Here is a 23,417-nt window from a genome sequence, read left to right on the forward strand (position 1 = left end):
GTGTAGGGACCTTCATACGTGTTACTAGTGAGACCAAAGTCCTTAATTTGCCTCTATAGGAAAGAGGGTTGTGACCAGATATGGCTGGAGGCTGAAAACCATTTGGAAAATACACCGGCAGAAAGCCAGTGAATGAATCTTATTTGGATGAAGTATAGGTTAATTTCACAACAGATCATGGTTCCTGTATGTACTTACTTTGATTCTTATTTTGGCTTTGTTGCACGTGCATTAGTACGTGTGTGTACATGTGCTAGGTCTGATTGCCCAAAGAGCAATAAACTATTTTAGATGGTAGTCTGAAAGATGATGCATGGATCATGCAATCCTGAAAACATTCTTATGGTAAGAGCTGTTTGACAGTGGAATGGACTGTCTTGGAAGATGGAAGACTCTCCTTCGCTTGATGTTTTTAAACAGAGGTTGGATGGCCATCTGTCATGGATGCTTTAGCTGAGATTCCTGCATTTCAGGGGGTGGATTAGATGATCCTTCGGGTACCTTCCAACTTTACAATTCTATGACTAACCATCTTTTGGCAAACCTCTGCAGCACCACTCCAGGCAGCAGGGTGAAGCTTCACAACCCTCCTGCTCTACCAGCCACCTATAGGTGTTGTGCCTAATAGGTTATCTTTAATAACTATATTGTTGTTGCTGTTATTATTATTATTATTATTATTATTATTATTATTATTATTATTAAGTATCCTTGCAAAGCATGTGTGAAAGTCTCGTGTGACTGAAAGTTCTTGAATAAATCAATTTAATGAATACATTTGTAAACTGGAACCAATGCCTTCCTTGCTGTACATCTCCAACCTCAGGTTGCATTTGTGACACATTAGTCCACCAAAAATACTACCAGCACCCTGGTTAAAGTATGCTAAAGTTCACTTAGTTGTGATTCTTGCATTGCAGGGGTTGGACTTGATGACCCTTTGGGTAACTTCCAATTCTACAGTTTTATGATTCTCCATTCCCAGCTGTCCTAATTATGAAACACCATAGTTTAGTTGAAGAACACAGTAGACACAATCTACAGCGGAATTCCAAAGTACAGGCTCCTAGCATCTAGGAAAGATATGTATGTTGTCCAGGAAACAGGATCCAAACAGGGACATCCAAACAGAAGATTAAGCCACTTCTGGATTGCTGCCTGGATTCATTGCATATGGACAAATTCAGGCATGCAGAATGAAAGTGGACTTAGCACTTTTATGCAACACACCTGCTTCCCCCAAAACCCAGGATGATTTGTGGCGATGATGAAGTGCTCTATAAAGTGTGGGATAACAATTGTTTGAACTTCCCTGCAAACAAATGAATGTTCAGTAAACAGTGAATGCCATATAACCTCCCAACAAGAGCTGTGCAAAACAGAACAGGATGCATGCTCAATAAACAGGTCACCTTGTAATAACCTTGGTTCACGAACAAATTGTGGATATATATTTTTTTAAAAGAAAAATAGTCAGGTCCAAGTCTCACACAGAAATAAAATGAAGTATTGAGGAGAAAGTAAACTATAAATTGTGTACTTAAAGACTTTCGGTGTGTACTTATACTTTCAAAAGTCTTTTGACAAAGTACCTCACCAAAGACTCCTGGGGAAGCTTTGCAATCACCAAAAAATAGGGGAGCTCATCTTATGGATGAGTAACTGGTTAAGGAACAGAAAGCAGAGAGCAGGTCTAAATGACAGTTCTCCCAATGGAGGGATGTAGAAGAGTCCCACCACCCCACCAGAGTAGCATTGGGACCCGTGCTTTTTAACTTCTTCACAAATGACTTGGAATTAGGAGTGAGCGGGCAAGCTTGCTGGTGAAACCAAATTACCGTATTTTTTGCTCTATAAGACGCACCTTTTCCCTCCTAAAAAGTAAGAGGAAATGTGCTGTGCAGCGATCCCTCTTGCTGTTCTGGCCTAACCGCATGAAGCCTCTTCAGGGCAGGGGGAGCCTTCATCTCGCTGCCCTGAAGAGGCTTCACATGGCTATCCCAGAAGCCAGAACAGCAAGAGGGATCACTACACAGCGATCCCTCTTGCTGTTTTGGCTTCTGGGATTCAGAATATTTTTTTCTTCTTTTCCTCCTCCAAAAACTAGGCACGTCTTATGGTCTGATCTGTCTTACAGAGCGAAAAATATGGTATTCAAGCTGGTTAAAACAAAAAGGGATTATGAAGAGATCCAAAATGATCTATTCAGTTGGAAAAGGCTCAGAAAGGGACATTATAAATTAACAAGGGGGGTAGAGCAACTTCCCCTATGAGTAAAGTTTACAACATTTGGAGCTTTTTAGTTTTGGGGCCAGGGAGGAAGAGAAACAAGGGATGTGATACAGATATATGATTCCCCTCTCAGAGCAACAATTCCCAGAATGCTTCAATCTTTCCCCAGGAAACTCTGAGAACTGTAGTTCTGGGAGGAGAATAGAGGTTTCCTAACGACTCTCAATACCCTTAACAAACCACAGCTCCCATAATTCCTTGGGGGAAGCCATGACTGTTTGAAGTGGTATCATAGCGCTTTAAATGCACGATGTGAATGTGGCCCTTGACTTACACCCCAGAATTCAATAGTCTCACCATCCAGGTTATGTATGCACCTGATCTTGCTGAAGAGAGCTTTGAAACTATGACCCTTCCCAGTTCAGATTCTTTAAAATAGCCACCAGATGTTCCAACCAAAGCTCTAGACGTTTACCTCACCTCTCCGTGTCCTGTGTCTATTTAGATCGCAAACCCCTGGATGGGTTTGCACTCCCTGTGAAGGAGCAGTCCACAGTTTGGGGCTTCTGAAATCCAGCTCTGGCCTTGGAGGCTCAGGTAACCTCAGTGGCTAAAAGTGCCTTTTGCCAGCAGTGGCTGCTTCTATAGTTATGGCCATTTCTGGACCATGAGAGCTTGGTCACAGTAGTTCATGCACTAGATGCTTCAAGATTGGAGTACTATTTTATTGCGGTTTTAACATTCTATAGGTTTTCAGTTATGGTTGTAACATTTTTAATGATTTTGTTTGTAAACTGCTTTGTGGGGTTTTTTCTACAGTCCAGTGGTATATAAATTTTATTGAATAAACAAGCAAACACGGGCAAAGTGTCTCTAATTGCTGCTCTCTTTGTTCCACTGTCCATCAGTTCCTCTTTCCACATTCCCACTCCAGCCTTACTGCAAGCCTAACCACAATTTTCTGTTCTGGCACAGTCAGCATCTCACTGTTAAGTGTATAATGCTGCTGCCCCAATCTCTGAGTGATGAAAGAATCCAGGGTTTCCAGGCTCTTACCCAGGTTTAGTTTCCTTGGAATGGTCAGTGGAGACTATAGTGTCTTTAGGATATATGGTTTTATGTACAGTTATACAACCTAAGCATAGGATGTAGGGGCTCACAGCATTAACACCCCAATAGATCTTGCTTCTCCTTTAGTCACAACTTTAGATCCAGCATAGAACAAACATGTCTATGTGTCTCCAGCTTCCAGCTGCTTCCAGCTCAGTTCTCACACACTCTGGTTATTGTTTTCCTAACTAGCAGCCAGTTAAGGGGAAGACCCACCCATTTGTTCTATGGTACAGAGAAACTTCTTTGGTTATGCTGATGGTAGTGCTTACCGGTAACTAAACAGCCAAAACTGATGCTTAGATAAAGGGACTGGTTTGGCAAGCTTGCTCTTATACATTCTACCCCTGCAGATACAGGATCCCAAGAACTGGAAGGGACTCAGGGCATCATCCAGATTAACACCGCCACCCCAACCTACAATACAAATTTGACAGAAGCCCGCGTGTTATGCAAGAGAAAAGAAAAGGACATAATTTGTGAGTCTAAAGTTCTCTGACACTGGATATCTCTCTGGACCAGTCTAGCCAGGCTCTTCTTGTGTTCTGACCCACAAAGAGTTAAACATTGCTCAATGTATAGATCAAAGACAATTATCAGCCTTAACAAATTCTTTCCATATGGAGTAGAGACTATGCATACAGGAACCTGGCAGGGTAACAATCAAGATAAATGATAATAATAATCCATCCTTAAGCGATCAAAGAAGATTATCTTTGACCAAAGAATTCCTGCCAGGATGACATGATGCATTTCCCATAAGCTGAGCAGAGAGGAAAGTGTGGAAATATATATCAGACAGGAGACCTATCAGCTGCTTTTAATGCAAGCTTATGCGTGTCTACTCAGAGGAAACAGCCATTGAACTGAATGGGACTTACTCGCAGGTAAAAGTGATTATACGATTGTAGTCTTAGTGGCTTTATTAATTTTTACTTGCACATGGGAAGAGAGGAAGAAGGAATTACTGTACTTCATGGCCTTCTGTTCTGCAGCTCATCACAGCTGGATATACATCAACCACAACATTAATCCTGTCTTTGCCTGCCTGGTGCCGGCTAAATCACAAGACTGCTTTACCCCATACCAGGGGTCTGCAACCCGCGGCTCCGGAGCCGCATGTGGCTCTTTTACACCTTTGCCGTGGCTCCGGGGCAGATACTAGCGAGGGGAGGAGGCGCATTGTGCACCCCTACACTCCCCACTGTGGCGGGCGCTGTACTGGCTGTGACGTTGCATGGGGGCGGTGCGTGCGTTAGTCATGCACCGTCCTGACGTCACCTTCCCGCCCGCTGTCAGATCGCGGCTCCGGAGATATATTTGTTTTAAATGTCTAAATGGTTTTGCGGCTCCCAGCTTTTTTTTCCTTCGGAAACGGGTCCAAGTGGCTCTTTTTGTCTTAAAGGTTGCAGACCCCTGCCCCATACAGATCTACTTGACCACTCAGCTCTGCAAAACTGGCACTGTTACATGTGCCACATAATATTTGTGCCATTGTAAGAAATAGAATTTTAGTGTGGCAGCACCCACACTTTGGAACTATTGATATCAGGCAGGCACCTTCACAGTACCTTTTTCAGCACCTGATAAAAAATATTTTTGTTTAGGCAAGCCTATCCAGAAATGTGGAATGTTGCCATGTGCTTTGATTAGGTTTTAAATCTTACATTTGATTTAATTATTATTTTTGAAAGTTTTAAATAGCTTTTTAAAGTAGCTTTTTGGCAGATAATTTTGTTGTTTTGTTCTTTTTCTGTGAAAAGCTTTGAGGCTTAGTTTGGTCAGAATCGAGTATACACTTGCAGAGTTAACACTAAATCCATTACTTCTGGTAAATGAGCCACCATAGCCATTTGGGTCCTGGGCTTTTAAAACCCATCTTACCCATGTACTATCAGAAGCCAAAGCGGCACATTGGCTGCCATATGTGAAATATATTGGCATTATTTTTAGCTCTCCTTCCCCACTAAAATTCATGGAGGGCAAGACTATCAAAGCCTACTAGCCATAATGGCTACCTTCTACTTCCACTGACCAAAGCATTATGTCTCTGAGTACAAATTGGTGGGAATCAATAATACAAGTGTTATTGCTCTCATGTCCAGTGGTATGTACTGAGTTGAATAGGATCCAAAATGCAGCAGTCTGATTGGTCCTAGAACAATAGGATTCAGAATGCAGCAGTCTGATTGGTCCACAGGAGCCACCCAATCTAGCTCCACGTGGAAGTGAATCCGCAACCTGATTGGTCTACAGGAGAATCCCGGAATTAGCCAATTACGTGGGGCCCATTGTGTAAATAATGTATATAAAGCAGACATTCTGGGGGAACTTCCATTCCTCCTCACCACTATGAGCTGAATAAAGAGCATGAAATCCACTCTCGACTCCAAGTATATTTCACTCGACTGAGTATATTTCATCCAGCTTGCAGGCTTCCCACAGGCATCTGGTTGGCCACAGTGAGAACATGATGCAGGACTAGATGGGCCACTGGTCTGATTCAACAGGCTCATCTTCAGTTCTTAAGTCAATTTATTAAAACCAGACTACTCTTAACTATGACTTTAAGTCCACTGGGGTGGGTGGGGGCCCGTGTTCCTCCAGACATTGTTGGACTACAACTCTCATCAGACCCAGCCAGAATGGAAGATGGTCAGGGATGACGGGAGCTGGAGTCGAATAATACCCATTATTTAGCCATATGGATTTAGAACTATGTACAGTGGTACCTCGGGTTAAGTTCTTAATTCGTTCCGGAGGTCCATTCTTAACCTGAAACTGTTCTTAACCTGAAGCACCACTTTAGCTAATGGGGCCTCCTGCTGCTGCCGCACCGCCGGAGCACGATTTCTGTTCTTATCCTTTATGTATTTATGTACGATACTACTGGGGCCCATGTTTTGTTAGCCCAAAATTGGAAAATGAGAGAGGTCCCAGCCAAAGAACAGCAACTTAAATTGACAGAATATGCGCAGCTTGCAGACTTAACATATAGAATAAGAGAACAATAACATATGTTACATATGTTTAGACAAGATTGGAAAATGTTTATTGAATATATGGGAAATAACTGTGCACAGCTGAAAACGCTGGCAGCATTAAGATAAATTCAACAGTGTAAATAAGTTTTGATGGATGTAATAATGGAATACTGAATGGTATGGTATAGTTTTTGTAAAATATAAAGGGATTTATGATATGTAAAATGAACCATGGAAAGATAAAGGAAGTCATTGATATCATAAGGATGCAAAAATGAGTACATTAAATTGTAAAACAGAAAATTGAATAATATATATATATATATATAAATAAACTGGTTTAAAAATGACAATAAAAACTAAAGAAGCTACAGCAAGTAATAACAGTAGCAGAAGAAATAACTAATAAAATAATACAATAGCATCAGAAACAAAGAGCAACAATAAAAAGAGAAGCAACAGCAAATAATAATAGGAGGCATAATAATAATAATAATAATAATAATAATAATAATAATAATAATAATAATAATAATAGCATAAACAAAAGCAGCTATCATCTTATTGTACGACATTATCCCGAGTAGAGAGCACCGTTTTGCTGTACGAAAGCCCGGTCCTCGGGTTCAGACATCTTGCTGTACGGAAAATATCCGCTATGGAGGGCGCCATGTTGGCGCTACTGAAACCAGCCAGGTGCCGGCTGGTTTCAGACTGCAGAGATAAAAGCGTGAGAAGTTTTGGTGTTGTGCTTTGGCGCGGCTGCTTTGTTTTAAAGGGTCCGGTCGGCACGGAGTGAGGATAGGCAGATCTTCCTTTCCCTGCGTGCCTCGATGCAATTCTGCAAGGGGTGGTTTCGTAACGCGCCCTTCCTTTAGGGAGGAGCCGGCATACAGGGTGATGGGGCGGGACAGACGGCTCATTGCACACTGAGAAGAGGAGAAAGTCAGAAACTTTGTTTGGTAAGGGAGTAGGGGAGATCAGACGCTGTGTGGGTCGGAGGGGAAAAAACCCTGCTGCTCTAGAGCGGGGCGAGGGGAGGAATCCATGAACTGGCTCTTTTGATTGCCCCAGTCTTCAGCGCGGTCCGTTTCGTTCATAGCTCCTCCCCACAAATCCAAGCTCGTATTGCACAGATTGTAATGAGGGCTAAATTACTGAGAAGGGGGTATGCAGGCTCCTCGGAATTGGGGAGTGGGCTTGCATTGGGAAGTTCCTCGTTCAGGCTTGTCTGTGGCTGCTTTGCAGAAGGTGGCGTTATGGTGCTCCCTCTTGCCTATCTGGAGCAAGGCTGTAGAGAAGTACTGTACAGTACAGTACTGTAGTTTCCTAAGTGGGCGGCTCCGCCTTCTGCGGGGCTTTGGGCATGGGGGGGGGGCGCCAAGAGGCAAGGGAGATGCAGGGAAAGCTGCCATCACTAGATCAAGTCCATCCATTCCGTGGAATTAATAAATTAGTTTTACTTGGGTAGTGACTAAGTGTGCAATTAACTGTTACTGTTTTGAATTCTATTGTGTTAATCATCTTCTATAGTGGGCTGTGCAAACCAGTACAGTGGTACCTCGGATTAAGAACTTAATTCGTTCCGGAGGTCCGTTCTTAACCTGAAACTGTTCTTAACCTGAAGCACCATTTTAACTAATGGGGCTTCCCGCCGCCGCCTCACAGTTTCTGTTCTCATCCTGAAGCAACGTTCTTCTTCTTTTAATTATTTTTATTCATTTTGCAATACAAAAATATAAAAACACACAACACAATTTTTCAGATACATTTTTTTGGACTTCCCTCAGCTCTTCTGCAAATCCTCCGTTTTAATCCTTCTTCCGCATTTCTTAATCTAATATTGCCTTTTATTAAAAACCTCCTCCCTCTTATTCCCTTTTTTTACAATATTTCTAATATTATTTTCGCAGAGCCTCTTGCAAACCTACTAACGTTGATTGTTCATCGCAAATACTTTTCAAATGGTCTACAAATTTACTCCAGTCTTCAGTGAATCTGTGGTCTCCTGAAGCAACATTCTTAACCTGAGGTACTGTTTCTGGGTTAGCGGAGTCTGTAACCTGAAGCGTCTGTAACCTGAAGCGTCCGTAACCCGAGGTACCACTATCCTAAACAAATACTTTCCATAGGATGGGGAGCACTGGAGATGTGTTCATGGAACCAAGGGGGTGGTGTTGCAAAAGGTTAGGGTTCCACTGCAGGGGGTGGGGTGAAGAGACGATTGGGAATTACTACAGAGCTTGAATTTGGCACCAGTGCTAAAAAAAAAAATTCATGTCAAGGCTCTACCCAGCCATGAACTATAATAATTGTGAAGGGAGCTTGGATTTGGCCCTAGGATTTGTTTTTGATGCCAGGGCTCAACCCTCTGTTGAATTGATACTGTGCAGAGTACCTCAATTATGGCCTTAAGTGCAACCGTCCTCTTAATAAACACCTGATACTAAATGGTCAGTGGGTGGGTAGAAAAAGTGTGGCTTTAGAAATGTATCTCCATCAGTCCCATTCAGATGATGCAGTCAAGTGTAATCCTATTGTATTAATTGGACTGATCCACTACGATCCCACCCAGAGGTCTTACACACTACAGAAGAAGAAGTTCTACTTCCCTCCTCTTTCAGAGTATTATGACACTGCTTTAAAGGGTTGTTGTGGGGCTAAATAGAGAGGAGAACTTTGTAATACACATTGAGTTCCTTGGAGGGCAGGTGGGATATAAATGTAAAAATAAAAGAAAGAAAGAAAAAGAAAGAAAGAAAACAATCTGAACTTGCTGGTATTTGATCATAGTCCACCCTAAGATAGCAACAGTCTAGCAGCAACCATAGACTCCAATCATCAACCTTGCTTCATGTTCAAGGACCTCATGATATGCCTGATAAACCACCAATTCTCATCTATATTTAAAGTTTTCCATTTATGGCTGGAGTGCTGTTGCAATTCATGGCTTATCCTGGATTCTTCAAATATCAGATTGATAATAATGGACAAAGGCCTTTTGGTATGATAGTGATGGGTGAAATGTTAGGGTTTGTGAGTGCTTTCTGTGCTAAGCAGAGAAGTGGTAGACCCAGTTTGACCAGTATTGCATTCCCTGCCCCACCTAATTTTATCTTCACAACAATCTTGTGAGTTCCACTAGGCTGTTCCACTAGGCAACTGATCTGTTTTTGCAAGATGTCTTTTTAAAACATTGGGAGAGATAGCACAATACGTACTCTTTACTGCTGATTTCTGGGCAATACCTTTGTGTCCAGATTTTCACTTCTTGAAATATGGCAACCCTATATTATTAAATTGTTGTTACTGTTTTACTGTGAACTCCCCTGGAAATATTATAAAGGGACACCTAACTAATAAACACAGTTTTAGCTATTTATTAGATGTGTTATCTAATGGATGGATATCTGATGAGTACTATTGTTCCCATTTTACAGACGTTGGGGGGGGGACTGAAGCCAAGAGAATAGTGTTTTGTCTAAGGCTGCCCACAACCCAGTTCTATTCATGTTCACTTGACTGCATTTTTTATGGATAGTAATGGGAGCCACTGCCAAATAAGCATGCAGAGGATTGCAGACCTAGTGCAGACCTGAACCTCAAATGACCTATTTGACACTCCGCTCAAATCACTTAGCCTTTGTGCAGGTGCGGCAACTTCTGTGTGGCTAAGCTGTATACTCCTGAGCACTGGTTGCTGTGAAAATATAGCTGTGCTGGTTATGCAACTTAATCTTTCAGTGTGGAAGGCTCCTGTTTGAGGCAACAGAGAGCAACACCCTTTTCCAGAACATGCCGTTTCATTTCCTCCTCCCCCATTTTTCACCCCAGTAGATGCTTAGCATCCTGTGCCCACAGAGCATGCTAAGTCCTTATTTCCTCCCTATATTTTAAGAATGTTTCTTCCAACCTTTTCTGTATGGCTGGTTCTATTTTGGCAACTTATAGAGTGCCACTCAGCTCCAGAACGTTCGAGGAAATTATGATTGCCTCACAGGTGCTGGCAACCTCCCTTCATACTCTGTTTGCACCTGGCTAGCTTCCTCTGGTTGCAAAATGGACTAAGTGCACTTTGCACCTTGTCTGGTAGGGCAAGAAGCCTCGAATAAAATTTAAGATACTAACTGATGCTAAAGAAAGAGGCCCTGCCAGACCTTAAACTTTACTATGAATCAGCTGCATTTTGCTGGCTGACAGAATGCCTGCTTCTTGAAAACACTGATGTACTGGATTTAGAAGGCTTGAACAACGTATTTGGTTGGCATGCATACCTGTGGTATGATAAGGTAAAAGCACATAAAGCGTTTAAAAACCATATTGTCAGAAAAGCACTGCTCAATGTTTGGATAAGATATAAGGATTTGCTAGAAAATAAAACCCCAAGATGGTTGTCACCAATGGAAGCGAAGGCACAGAAAGAACTCAATATAGAGGCCAAATGGCCGAAATATTGGGAAATTTTGGAACAAGATGGAGACAGAGTAAAATTGCAAAGCTTTGAAAAATTAAAACACAAAGTGCGAGATTGGCTCCATTATTACCAAATAATGGAGGCATATAATTTGGACAAAAAAGTTGGCTTCCAGGTGGAAAAATCAAAATTGGAAACAGAATTGTTAGATCCTAAAATTAAGAATTTGTCAAGAATGTACAACTTGCTGTTGAAATGGAACACTCAGGATGAAACGGTGAAATCTGCTATGATTAAATGGGCACAAGATGTTGGACATAATATTATGATGGCTGACTGGGAAAAGTTATGGACCACAGATATGAAATTTACGGAATGTAATGCCCTAAGAGAAAATTTAATGAAAATGATTTATAGATGGTACATGACACCAGTCAAGCTTGCGAAAATTTACCATTTGCCCGAAAATAAATGTTGGAAATGTAATGAGATTGAAGGTACATTCTTTCACCTTTGGTGGACATGCCCAAGGATTAAGACATTCTGGGAGATGATTTATAATGAAATGAAAAAGGTATTTAAATATACCTTTCTGAAGAAACCAGAGGCCTTTCTCCTGGGCATGGTCGGCCAATTGGTGTCAAAGAAGGACAGAACTTGCTTTATGTACGTGTCAGGGAACTGCCATCAGAGCCGAGAGTGGTGGTGAGGCTCCCTAATGATGCTGGGGAGGGAACCAGCAAGGAAAGAGAGGAAGCTTCCGCTGGGGAAGGAAATAGACGTGACGCCAGGGAGAAGGAGGAGTCTGAGGGGGTTTCGGAGCCCAGGCTCCAGGACTCTTTCAGTCAAGCCAGCGAGGAGAGCACAGGACCTCCTCTGGGGACGCCCACTCTGCGCAGAAAGGTTTCACGCAGAGAAAGCAGACGACGATTGGGTGTGAAAGAACTTCTATGTTGGAAGAAATTCAGGAAACGCCCACTGACGGATTCTGCCAGTGATTGAGACAGTCACGGTGTACAGACTGTCCTGCCTGGGGGAAAGTTTAAACCAAACTACTCAGCTCAGAGCAGTTTGCGCTTTATGCACAAGCAACCCCATACCCCATTACAGTACGCAACAACAACAGCAAGAATACTCATAGCAAAGTACTGGAAGACACAAGATTTACCCACCCGGGAAGAATGGCAGATGAAGTTGATGGACTATATGGAACTGGCGGAAATGACTGGCAGAATCTGAGACCAGGGAGAAGAGTTGGTGGAAGAAGATTGAAAAAAAATTAAAGATTACTTACAGAAATATTGTAAAATTAATGAATGTTAGAAAATGATGGAATGATGTTATATGGCTTTAGCAGAAATGTGATAAGGAACTAGGTCCAGATAGATTGTTAATGTATTAAAGGGAAAAAATAAGGTTAGAACATGCTAATATAAATTTGTTGTTGTTGTTGTTTAGTCATTTAGTCGTGTCCGACTCTTCGTGACCCCATGGACCAGAGAACGCCAGGCACTCCTGTCCTCCACTGCCTCCCGCAGTTTGGTCAGACTCATGCTGGTAACCTCGAAAACACTATCCAACCATCTCGTCCTCTGTTGCCCCCTTCTCCTTGTGCCCTCCATCTTTCCCAACATCAGGGTCTTTTCCAAGGAGTCTTCTCTTCTCATGAGGTGGCCAAAGTACTGGAGCCTCAGCTTCACAATCTGTCCTTCCAGTGAGCACTCAGGGCTGATCTCAGACAGGAAACAGAGGAAGATGGAAAGAAATTGCTGAAACAGTTATTTGAAGTGGAATACAAAAATGGGAGGAGGGAGGAGGTCCCTGAAACAAGGGAATGAAAGAATGATTATGAAATTATTGGAGGTTGTTTTTTTAATTGTCGTGTTTGTTTTGTTAATTTAATGTTCTGTGTAGTGTTTTCGTCTTTGTGATGTATTGTATTTTAATGCTTAATTTTTTCTTTCTTTTTTGTACTTTTTTCTTTCTTTTTTATGTAATCTTCAAACTGTTAATAAATATTATTATTATTATTTTAAAAAAGTGCACTTTGCACCAAAGCAGCAAGTCAGTTGTGATATACCGTATTTTTCCATGTATAAGACGATGCTTTTTGCTAAAAAGAATTAGGCAAAAATTGGGTATCGTCTTATATATGGATAGTGAATGTAGAAGGGGGACGTGTGATTAATGGCAGCAGCAAGCAGGAGATTAGATTGGCAGCGGCGATTGAGCGGTTGATTGGCGGCTGTGGCAAGGCCTGCTGGTGATTGGCTGTGGCAAGTAGGCGGGTGGGCTGTTGGTGGCGGCGAGTGGGCAGAAAATTGGCTGTGGTGAGGTGTGCGATCGGCAGTGGCTGTGGCAAGCGATTGGCAGTGGTGGGCAGGCGGGTGAGTGATTGGCGAAAGTGACCTCCCCCACCCACCAAAAAGCTAAACAACTTAATTTCTTAATTTTGGGTTCAAAAAAATGGTCATCTTATACATGGGGGCATCTTATACATGGAAAAATATGGTCGGTGTTTGTGTGTGGGGGGGCACAAATATATATATATATGCACAAATCTAAAACGGCATTGGGAAAATCTGGAGGGAGCAATCGCTCGGAACAAAATCCTGTAATGTGCAGGTTTTGCTATTCATGAGCTATTAAGAGCCATGGCATCTTTTTATTTTTTATATTACTAGAATAACAGCTATGCGTTATCTTTATCTATTTATAGAGAATGACTGGAAGTAGCAGCAAAAAGCACAGCATGGATGCAGAAAACCCCATCAAGGAAACTGTCCTTATTACAGGAGGAGGTGGTTATTTTGGTTTCCGGTTAGTATGCTTTTATTTTAGGACACATGGAACAATCATATTTAGCAATGAAGCGATATGTTTGTTTTAAATAATTTATTATTTTAATTTCTTTCTCCCTCACCAACACACACACACACACACACACACACACACACACACATTTCTATGTACACACATACACTATACAGCTATGGAGAAAGGCCGTAGCTCAGTGATAGATGCATGCAGAAGGTCCCACTTCAGTCTTCAAAATCTAGCTATGTATTGTCTGCACTGACTGGCAGCAACTCTCCAGGGCTTCAGGCAGGAGCCTCTCCCAACCCTACCTGTAGATGCCAGAGTTTGAACTCTGGGACCTTCTGCATGTAAAGCAGATGTGCTACCTGTAATTTCATAATTTTGATTCCCACCAGTTCAATCAACGGAAGCTTAGGTTGGGTTAGTCTACTGATGAAAGTCTGCAGACCGTGTAGTTATTATCAGTAGAACCGTGAAAAGCCCCTTTGAGTGAAAACAGGGGGGTGTTAGGTAGATTTCTGTTTAATTATTATTTGCTGGTGTTTTGAGACTTACTTTGATTGCGCAATAATATACTGTCTTTTTCGCTCTATAGGACGTACTTTTTCCCCTCCAAAAATTAAGGGGAAATGTGTGTGTGTCCTATAGAGCAAATGCAGGCTCCTTGGCTTCAGCGATAGCAACGTGGAGCCTCCGAAGCGCAAAGGGAGCGCTCCCTCCGCGCTCTGGAGGCTTCAGGAGGCTATCCCTGAAGCCTGCGGAGCTTCAGGCAGATAGCCGCCTGAAGCTTGCAGAGCAAGACTCTCCTGGCTTCAGCAGAGGGAGAGCTGTGCAGCGCCCCTTCAGCCAAGCAGGAGGAGAAATGGAAGGGGCTCCATTTCTCCTGCCGCTTCGCTGAAGGGGCGCTGAGCAGAGAGGGGGAGATTTTTTCTTCTTGTTCTCCCTCTCTAAAACAAAGTGTGTCCTATTGGTCCAGTGCGTCCTATAGAGCGAAAAATACGATGTTCTAACTGGTACTGAATATTACCTTATTTGATGTAAGGTGTTTGTTTCAAAGTCATATATTTTATTATTTGGATTGGATTGCCTGTCACATTCCAGCCTAGGTGGTGCCCTTTCCGAGAAGGGAGTAGATGTCATCCTCTTTGATGTCACCGAGCCCATCCAACCAATGCCACAAGGAGTGAAATTTGTGCAGGGTGATATCCGTGTGGTCTCTGAAGTGGAAAGGGCACTCCGAGGTGCAACCTGCGTCTTCCATATTGCTTCCTATGGGATGTCTGGCCGGGAGCAGCTGAACCGAAAACTTATAGAAGACGTCAACCTCAAGGGGACAGAAAACATAATTGAAGTTTGCAAGAAAGTGGGCGTCACAAGGCTGGTTTACACGAGCACCTACAATGTGGTGTTTGGGGGCCAAGCGATCGAAAACGGGGATGAGTCTCTGCCTTATTTCCCTCTTCATCTCCACCCTGACCATTACTCGAGGACCAAAGCCTTAGCTGAGATGAAGGTTCTGGAAGCAAACGGAAGCTCCCTTGAGGGAGGGCGAGGGTTGCTGAGGACCTGTGCCTTGAGACCTGCCGCCATCTATGGGCCTGGAGAGCAGAGACATCTGCCGAGGATCCTTGGCTACCTCGAACAGGGCTTGTTTCAGTTCCTGTTTGGGGATCCCGGAGACCTAATGGACTTTGTACATGTGGACAACTTGGTGGAAGCTCACATCTTAGCTTCCGAAGCTCTGGGAGATAGTAAGGGTCACAGGTCAGCTGGTCAAGCTTACTTCATTTCAGATGGCAGACCAATCAACAACTTTGATTTTTTCCGGCCTTTCGTAGAAGGCTTAGGCTACCCCTTTCCGACTTACCGCCTCCCTCTGTCTGTTGTTTACTACTTCGCATTTCTCACTGAGATGGTACATTCCGTGGTTGGGCGCTTATATAACTTCCAGCCCTTCCTCACTCGCACAGAAGTTTACAAAAGTGGTGTCTCTAATTATTTCAGCCTGGAAAAGGCCAAGAGGGAGCTGGGGTACGCACCCTGTCCACACAGCATTAAAGAATCAGTCGAGTGGTTTAAATCTCATGGCTATGTCCATAAGTCCAGGAGGTACACTGCAAAACATTTATTTAGGGACATGGTACTTGTCCTCCTGTTTGCAGTGCTGATCCTTTCCTGGTTTCCCAGAGTCGTCTGATGGGAGATACTAGCGAGGAAACAAGCTTCTTTGTACAGTGGTACCTCAGGTTAAGTACTTAATTCGTTCCGGAGGTCCGTACTTAACCTGAAACTGTTCTTAATCTGAAGCACCACTTTAGCTAATGGGGCCTCCTGCTGCCGCTGCACCGCCGGAGCACGATTTCTGTTTTCATCCTGAAGCAAAGTTCTTAACCTGAAGCACTATTTCTGGGTTAGCGGAGTCTGTAACCTGAAGAGTATGTAACCTGAGCTACCACTGTACTTCTTTTAACACTGGTAAAATAACGTGTTGGGAATCAACCCTTCTTTGCTAACCCGAATGTAGGAACATCTTAAGGCAGATCCACACATACATTTAAAGCACATGACTCTCTCCCCCCCCAAGAATCCTGGGAACTGTAGTTTGCTAAGGGTGCTGAGTACTGTAGTTCTGTGGAAGGGAGACTTCAGACTTTGGAGTTGTTGTCCTCTACCCAGGCAAGCAAATATGCATTCCAGCCAAGCAAAACCACTTGAGTTGGAGGCAGAGCAGGCACAGAAGTACAGCCCCAGGAAAGTCCTGAGGGCCGAATAGAGAGGTTTGGAGGGCCACATTCAGACCCTGGGCCTGAGATTCTCCACGCCTGGTGCAGACAGTGCTGAGCTAGATGGCCCAATGATCTGATCCCTGTTCCTACATTATGTTTTATTATAGAATTGTAAAGTTGGAAGGGACCATAAGCCATCCCTGGGTGGCTCGAACCACATTTAAACACATTGCACCACCCTTTCTCCTCCATGGACCACCTGAAAACTGCTGTGGGTTTTAGAGCAGCACTTCATGACCCCCCCCCCCACCATTTGTAGCAATTGTATTGGGCTGTGCAGGACACTCTCTGTGATATTTTAATTTCTTTTTTTACCTATTACATTTAATTGAATTACGGTTTGAATTCCAAACAGTGCAGCTTGTCTCAAAATAAAATGCTGTATCAGAAATAGACGATAAAGTACAATTAAATGTGGTGGTTGTTTCCTCTCCCATCCTTGATTGTAAATTCACAGACCACCTGAATGAAGCTCACTGTCCATCATTTGGGAACCCCTTTTTCTGTTGTGTCTGTAATATTTTGCCTCTTGGAGTACTTGTAAAAGGTGTTATATCTAATAACTGCCAGAGCCTCACACTTGGCAAAACTTGAGGTTTACGGGTTTGTTGCTGATGTTTAATTATAAACACACCTGCTTGCTGGCTGATGCCTACAGGGGGTATTCTAATCGCTGTTCCAGCAAACTCACAGCATCAAAGTTTCTTCCTAGCGCCCTTGTTGTACGTACTTCTCCTTTTATGCTTGTTTCATGTTCCCTTGCTTGCAATGTTCTTTCTGGAAACAGAGAAATAAATAAATAAAAGCCTTAACTTAATCCGTGTAAGCCAAAAGGGACTTCGGTCGAACATGGAGATGAATGATGTTGGAATGGCAGTTATGAGGCTGCTGTTTTTCCGTCTTCTGCCCGTTATAGCACCGAGCGGAAATATCAAGCAGACTTTAAATTTATAATCTAGGGAGCTGCCATTTTTACATTTGGAGTGAGCCTCCATATTGATAACGTTAAATCCCAGGCTTGCAGCCTCTTAAATTACTTCTGCGTTTCGGAATCTGGAGCCAGCTGAAAACTCTGCTTGTTTCTCGCTAAGCCCCAAAAGTTTTTAATGGGGGGTTGTATTTCAGATGGCAGGTAAATGTGTATTTTTATTTTTTATTTTTTAAAGCAAATTGGTCGGCAAAGTCATGCATCCCCTTCGGCTTTTTATAGGATCAGCGTGTGGTGCAGTTTTTGTCAACAGCTGTGTTGAGGCATTTGGCAATGTGTGACTGTAATGTGAGACATTGGGGGCGGGGGAGTCATGTGACCTACCCCACTGTTGGACCGCACACCAGTGCGTAAATATGGGTGACCCCACTTTCTTGCCTTACGTTGCCTTACCCAGTTGCAGCCAACGTGTTCCTAAATGCCCAATCAGGGCTCATGTTGGGCAAAAGACCCTTATCCACCTGAGGGCTGCATTTAGATGCTTATTGTAGTACAGTGGTTCCCCAACTGGGCGGTATTGCCCCCTGGTGGTAATGGGATAACTAGGCAGGTGCTGAGAGGCAAGGGGACAGCCGGTGGTCTCTGAAGGTGTAACTGACTATCACACTTTGAAAAGCTGATATCACTGGATCATGTTTGTGTCACGAAATTCCTCGCGGCGCTTTCAGCAGAAACGCTCAGAGTCCCAGGTTTTTCCCAGTGCAGTTTTTTTAATGTGAGCTATATACAGGTATTTACAGAAACAGTCCATACAGAGTACCTGCTCCTTAAGGCAAACAAATACTCTCCACACAGCATCACCACACCACAGCACAACCACCACAGCAACCACACCCACTGTTAAACAGGCTTTCCTTTTTAAAACAGGTGATAGCCAATCACATTAATCACACTCCTGCTGAGTCACTCTTACCCAGCACTTCACAGAGTACAGTGGTGCCTCACAAGACGAAATTAATTCGTTCCGCAAGTTTTTTCTTCTTGCGAGTTTTTCGTCTTGCGAAGCACGGTTTCCCATAGGAATGCATTGAAAATCAATTAATGCGTTCCTATGGAGACCGCTTGCCAGGCTGGCGGTGCGGAGAAGGGCTTTTCTCCCCATCGCAAGCCTTCAGGACAGGTACGGGAACAGAGGGGAAGGCGCGCAGCGCTTCTCCTCTGTTCCCGGGGCTTGCGGTGGGAGGAGGCTTTTTCCTCCCTACGCCAACATTCAGAACAGCATTCTGAAAGTTGGCGGTGGGAAGGAAAACCTTCCTCCCACCGCAAGTCTTCAGGACAGCCATCCGAAGGCTGGCGCAGGGAGAAGTCTCTCCGCCCCACCGCCAGCCTTCGGAGCAGCCTTCCGAAGGCTGTCGGTGGGGCGGAGAGACCTCCTCCCGCTGCCAGCCTTCAGAGCAGCCTTCTGAAGGCTGCCAGTGGGGTGGAGAGACCTCCTCCTGCCGCCAGCCTTCGGAGCAGCCTTTCGAAGGCTGGCGGTGGGAGGAGGTCTCTCCACCCCACCGCCAGCCTTCGGAGGAGGTCCGAGGACAGTGCGGAAGACGCGCTGCGCCTCCCCGCTGTCCTGGAGATTTCCCTATGGGCTTTCGTCTTGCGAAGGAAGCCCATAGGGAGATTCGTATTGCGAAGCGCCTCCAAAACGGAAAACCCTTAAGTCTAGCGGGTTTTCCGTTTTGCGAGGCGTTCGTCTTGCGGGGCACCACTGTATTGCATCAGCCTGTTGAAGCCTGCAGACTTATTCAGTATCCTGCGAATCCCAACAGTTTGTCAGTTTTATTGAATTAATTAAACTGAATCGTTTTAACTCAACCTTGAATAAATGTGCAAATCATTGTTATTGTTTTGAGTTTTATTGCATGGTTATCTTTAGTGGGTTGCGCAAACCATAGTGGCTTTTATAGGGTTTGCGCAACCCACTAAAGATAACCATGCAATAAAACCAAGGGTTTATGAAACCAAGGGTGCGCTAGCTCAAAATGGTTTGGGATTCATTGTCGTAGCACTTTCCTTTTAGCAGAGATGGGGGGTGGGGATCACAGATACCAGGTAGGTTTAAGCTGATGCTCTTTTAGCCTTTGTCATCTTTTCCTGTCTGATAGGGCATAGATAATGCCAGCAATTATTTGAACCAAAGCACTATATCATAATGTTTCTAAAATTTAGCTTGCCATTTAGTGCTAAATATAGATTATCTGAAGCATGGCTTAAAAGATTGGGGGGGTATTTTTTTTTAAAGGTGGGAGGGGGAGAGAGTGTGTGTGCTGTTGAAATCAGTGCACAGCTGCAAGTAGAAATGGATAAAACTGGAAATGTTGGCATTTGAAGTGTATTCTTTCTTTCCCCAAACACCTTGAAAGCCACAGAGAGTAGGCTTTGATATTTTTAAACCTTAAACAAGGAAAGTGATTTATCTAGAATTGTAGGCAGCTGTTTAATCAGGCACAGAATCAGGAACTCCAATGAAATCAGAGTTTCTTTGCTCCCCTGTTACACACACACACACACACACACACACACACACACACACACACTTGTTTTTCATGTGTATGTGCATAATCATTTAAAAAACTGGAAATAATACTCGGTTTGCTGCATCACAAAAAATGAAGGCCCTTGATGGCAGCCCTACAAGCTTCAAAATGCATTCCCATGGTTTTCACTAGAGTTACTCAATCAGGTCACCTGAGAGTCCACAGTTGGATGCATTTACAGAATATAGCCTGAAGCAAACAGAAGCAGAAATCACAAATCACCCTAAAGTTGGAGAATAAAAAGAACTTGCCCAGTCAACAGAACATATTATAAGCCTGTGCATAGTCAATGGGACTTGTTCCCAGGCACAGGAGTACAGGCTAACAGTTCAGTCCTACATGTGTTGACTCGAATACAGGCCCAGTTTAAGTCAATGAGACTAACAACCACATAAGGGAGTATAGCATTTCAGCCTAAGTTTAGGCACCTTCCAAACCTGCCAAGGACCTGATATGCCATAGGTGGAACAAAATCACTGCCATATCCCCTTCTATGGCTGCCCCCTACATAGCCTCAGAGACTGCCACATACTTTTCTTGACAGAAAGAAAAATGATGTTTGTTTCTTTGGAGCAGGATGAGAACTTTTGACCCTCTGATGTGGATGTTTTTATATTGTTGTAAACTCCTGTGATGATAGATAGATAGATAGATAGATAGATAGATAGATAGATAGATAGATAGATAGATAGATAGATAGATGATAGAGATAGATAGATAGATAGATAGATAGATAGATAGATAGATAGACAGACAGACAGACAGACAGACAGACAGACAGACAGACAGACAGACAGACATACATATTGGTACAGAAATTCTTTTATAAATAAACAGAATAAATCTCAGCCCTGTCCCCTCCCCCTTCGTCCTCTGTATATATACTTCTATGGTGAAACCCTGGCTCCCTTCCAATTTGTCAGATCCTGTATCAGTGAGGCTACAGTAGAATGGATAAGAGGGAGACAGTGAACAGGTCACGCTAGTTCCTTGGTCAGGGTAATAACCTTGGCTGATTGGCTTATCACCTGCCATCTACAGAGATAGAGAGCGCAAATGAGTGAGCGTTTCACCCATGGTCCTCACCCGGCTGGTAGGTAGATAAGAAACGGCCATTGTTGTTGTGTATGTGTGAGCAAAAATGCTGGAAGCTTGCTCTGTGCTGATCCTAAACTGGGCTTTGGGGCTTCTCTGGAAATTGAATGGAGAAGCAATATCTATGGGTGTGCTAATGTGGCAAGCCCCTCTGTCCTATGCCCAGGATGTATATATGTGTAGAGGTACAACTTTCTGACTGTAAGAGCTGTTTGATAGCAGAATGGACTACCTCAGATTTTGAATTTTCCTTCATTGGAGGAGGTTAGTTGACCATCTGTCAGGGATTCTTTAGCTGTGATTTCTGCATTGCAGGAGATTGGACGAGACGACTCTTGGTACCTTCTGTGACTCTATTAAATAAAGCCATCTATCCTAAAGATACCACTGACCTTCATGGCAAAGAAACCAAACTCTGGGTAAAGCGCAGGCACCCCTGGAGTCTCACTGCTTGGTCATTGGGGTAGCACATAATATAAATACTTTTTACATTCCAGCTTTTGTACACACGGCTCCTGTCAGCCTCTTCCCTGCAAGCCCCAGTAATTCCTCAGGAAACTTATGCTATTTTGCATGACGTTTCCCTTGATGAACAGCAGCTGAGAACAATAGCATCTCACATGTACATTTGATGCCAAAAGCCCCCACTGTACAATTTGCAAAGGATAAAATGATTCCTTGGAGGAGCGAGGGATTGCCATAAAAGATGGACTGCAAAAACAGCTTATCTTTTTTCTTCTCATTCAGTTTCAGCTCCCTTTTGCTGCCTTGTCGCTGTTTCCCTTTTCACAAATATAAATGTATATAGAAGTTCTTAATGAATAAAACCTTTCACGTTCAAAGTGAGGCTGTACATTTTTGAGGGTCGAGGAAGAAGACTAAATAAAGCATTTTGTATGATATCTCCAGCTCGGAAGCCCTTGTGCTGAGTTTGGCAATGATATCTCGAGGGGCGGCTGAAACCATGTCAAAGTAGTGCAAAACCATGCCAAAGTGATGCTTCTGTCTACCTGTTTGAGCAAAAATGGCACCCGCCATCCAAATATCAATGACGAGTGCCACCCCACCCCCAGTTCAGAGACCCTTGTGCAACACTATCTCAAGACATGTCTGAACTGCTAGAGAACAAACAAACAGACAGAGAAAGACAATATACATAGTGGATAGCTCAACCATAAGAGAGCACACAGGCATCTAGATTTGACTCACCTTCCTTTGCCTTGAACTGAGTTGCTTTGGATTTATTATTTTGCATGCCTCCAGTGGCAGCTGGTGGTCATTGCGGCTGGTAGGGCTGAAGACAGGGAGCCCAACAGTAGGTGGAGCCAAAGAGCCAATGACAGTCAGAGACAAGTCATTATCGCTTTGTCTCCATCCTCCTGCTTGCTGAGTTCTACAAGAGGCCATACTGAGACAAAGGAAGAGGAAGCTGACAGGCGGTGCCACCCCCCTCGACTAGCTGTGAGTAAGTAGGTAAGCAGGTGGGAACTGACTGGGAGCAGACTGAGGCTGGTGCCCTAATGCACAAGTCTCCACTGACTGGCTGGGGTTATTGTAACTTTTATTTTTTTAGAAGAGTAGTTTTAAAGCAGCTGGCCTGAGGAGCCTAAACAGTTATCCACCCCGTCTTAATGCTGGGAGTGCAGCCAGCAGCACCCCATAAGCTGAAGGGCTGGGCCAGAGGCACAGTCCCATTAGAGGCAGGATTTTCGTGTGAAGGCGGCTGCTGTGAATTGCAGCTTCTCTGGAAAAGGTCATCTCTCGGCTTGGTAGTCGTACAATACTTTTCGCACTCCTCTGGGGCTTGGCGAGAGGCAAGCAAAGAGGGGTCAGGAGCAGTACAGCAGGTCGCAGGCACGATCAATAAATCCAACTTTTAAAAGCTGATAAAAGTTGAACAAGGATGTGCCAGCCTCTCAGGAAGTAGCATCAAAGAGGCTCAGTGTTGAAAGGTCTTAGGGTGCCACCTTCTGGCTCAAGGCTGGCATTAAGTCTTTGGAACTGGGTCCTTCAGTGTTTTCATCAGCTTTCATTACAAATTGCCCTTTCTGGAACAGAATTTCCCTCTGGATTTATGTTAAAGGTTGCTGAGTTTTATCTATTAGAAATGTAAAATGGGCTTGCACGCACGCGCACGCCCACACTGAAAAAACACTCTCAGCTAATTTTGATTATTTTGATTCTTTAATTGTTACACTGCTTGCTATCTTAAAAATATCTCTAACCAGTGTATGTGGAAACTGAAGCAACAACAGACAACTTAAAGTATTGCACATTAAAGTTACTAATATATGTATAAATAAGTATCAATTTCTTTTTCTTCTGACACATGCTTCCACTCAGCCTCTGGGGTTTCACCCAGGGTCCAACAAACTCTCAGAGGTGGCAAACTTTGGGCTCTCTAATTTCAGCGGCCCGTCATTTGATGCTAAAATTTGGCTCCCCCGCCTCTCAAACTCC

The 23,417-nt window shown here is 43.6% G+C and overlaps 1 protein-coding gene and 1 long non-coding RNA gene across 3 annotated transcripts in view; both read left to right on the plus strand.

Annotated features, from left to right (window-relative positions):
* LOC310850962 overlaps positions 1 to 23,417 on the plus strand; it is a 285,884-nt gene that overhangs the window by 63,099 nt on the left and 199,368 nt on the right. The window lies entirely within an intron of this gene.
* On the plus strand, positions 6,836 to 19,168 carry SDR42E1 (short chain dehydrogenase/reductase family 42E, member 1). Of its 2 annotated transcripts, none has more exons than XM_083752937.1 (4): positions 6,836 to 7,056; positions 13,460 to 13,560; positions 14,662 to 17,972; positions 19,095 to 19,168. In XM_083752937.1, the coding sequence occupies exons 1-3, from the start codon at positions 6,985 to 6,987 to the stop codon at positions 15,755 to 15,757; spliced, it is 1,269 nt and encodes a 422-aa protein (XP_083609063.1). In that variant the 5' UTR covers positions 6,836 to 6,984; the 3' UTR covers positions 15,758 to 17,972; positions 19,095 to 19,168. The 2 variants fall into 2 exon arrangements, with proteins under 2 accessions (XP_083609063.1, XP_083609062.1); XM_083752936.1 differs by having other exon boundaries at positions 6,985 to 7,288.

The sequence above is a fragment of the Podarcis gaigeae genome, assembly GCF_964106915.1.
Source record: "Podarcis gaigeae genome assembly, chromosome: 8".
NCBI classification, from domain to species: domain Eukaryota; kingdom Metazoa; phylum Chordata; class Lepidosauria; order Squamata; family Lacertidae; genus Podarcis; species Podarcis gaigeae.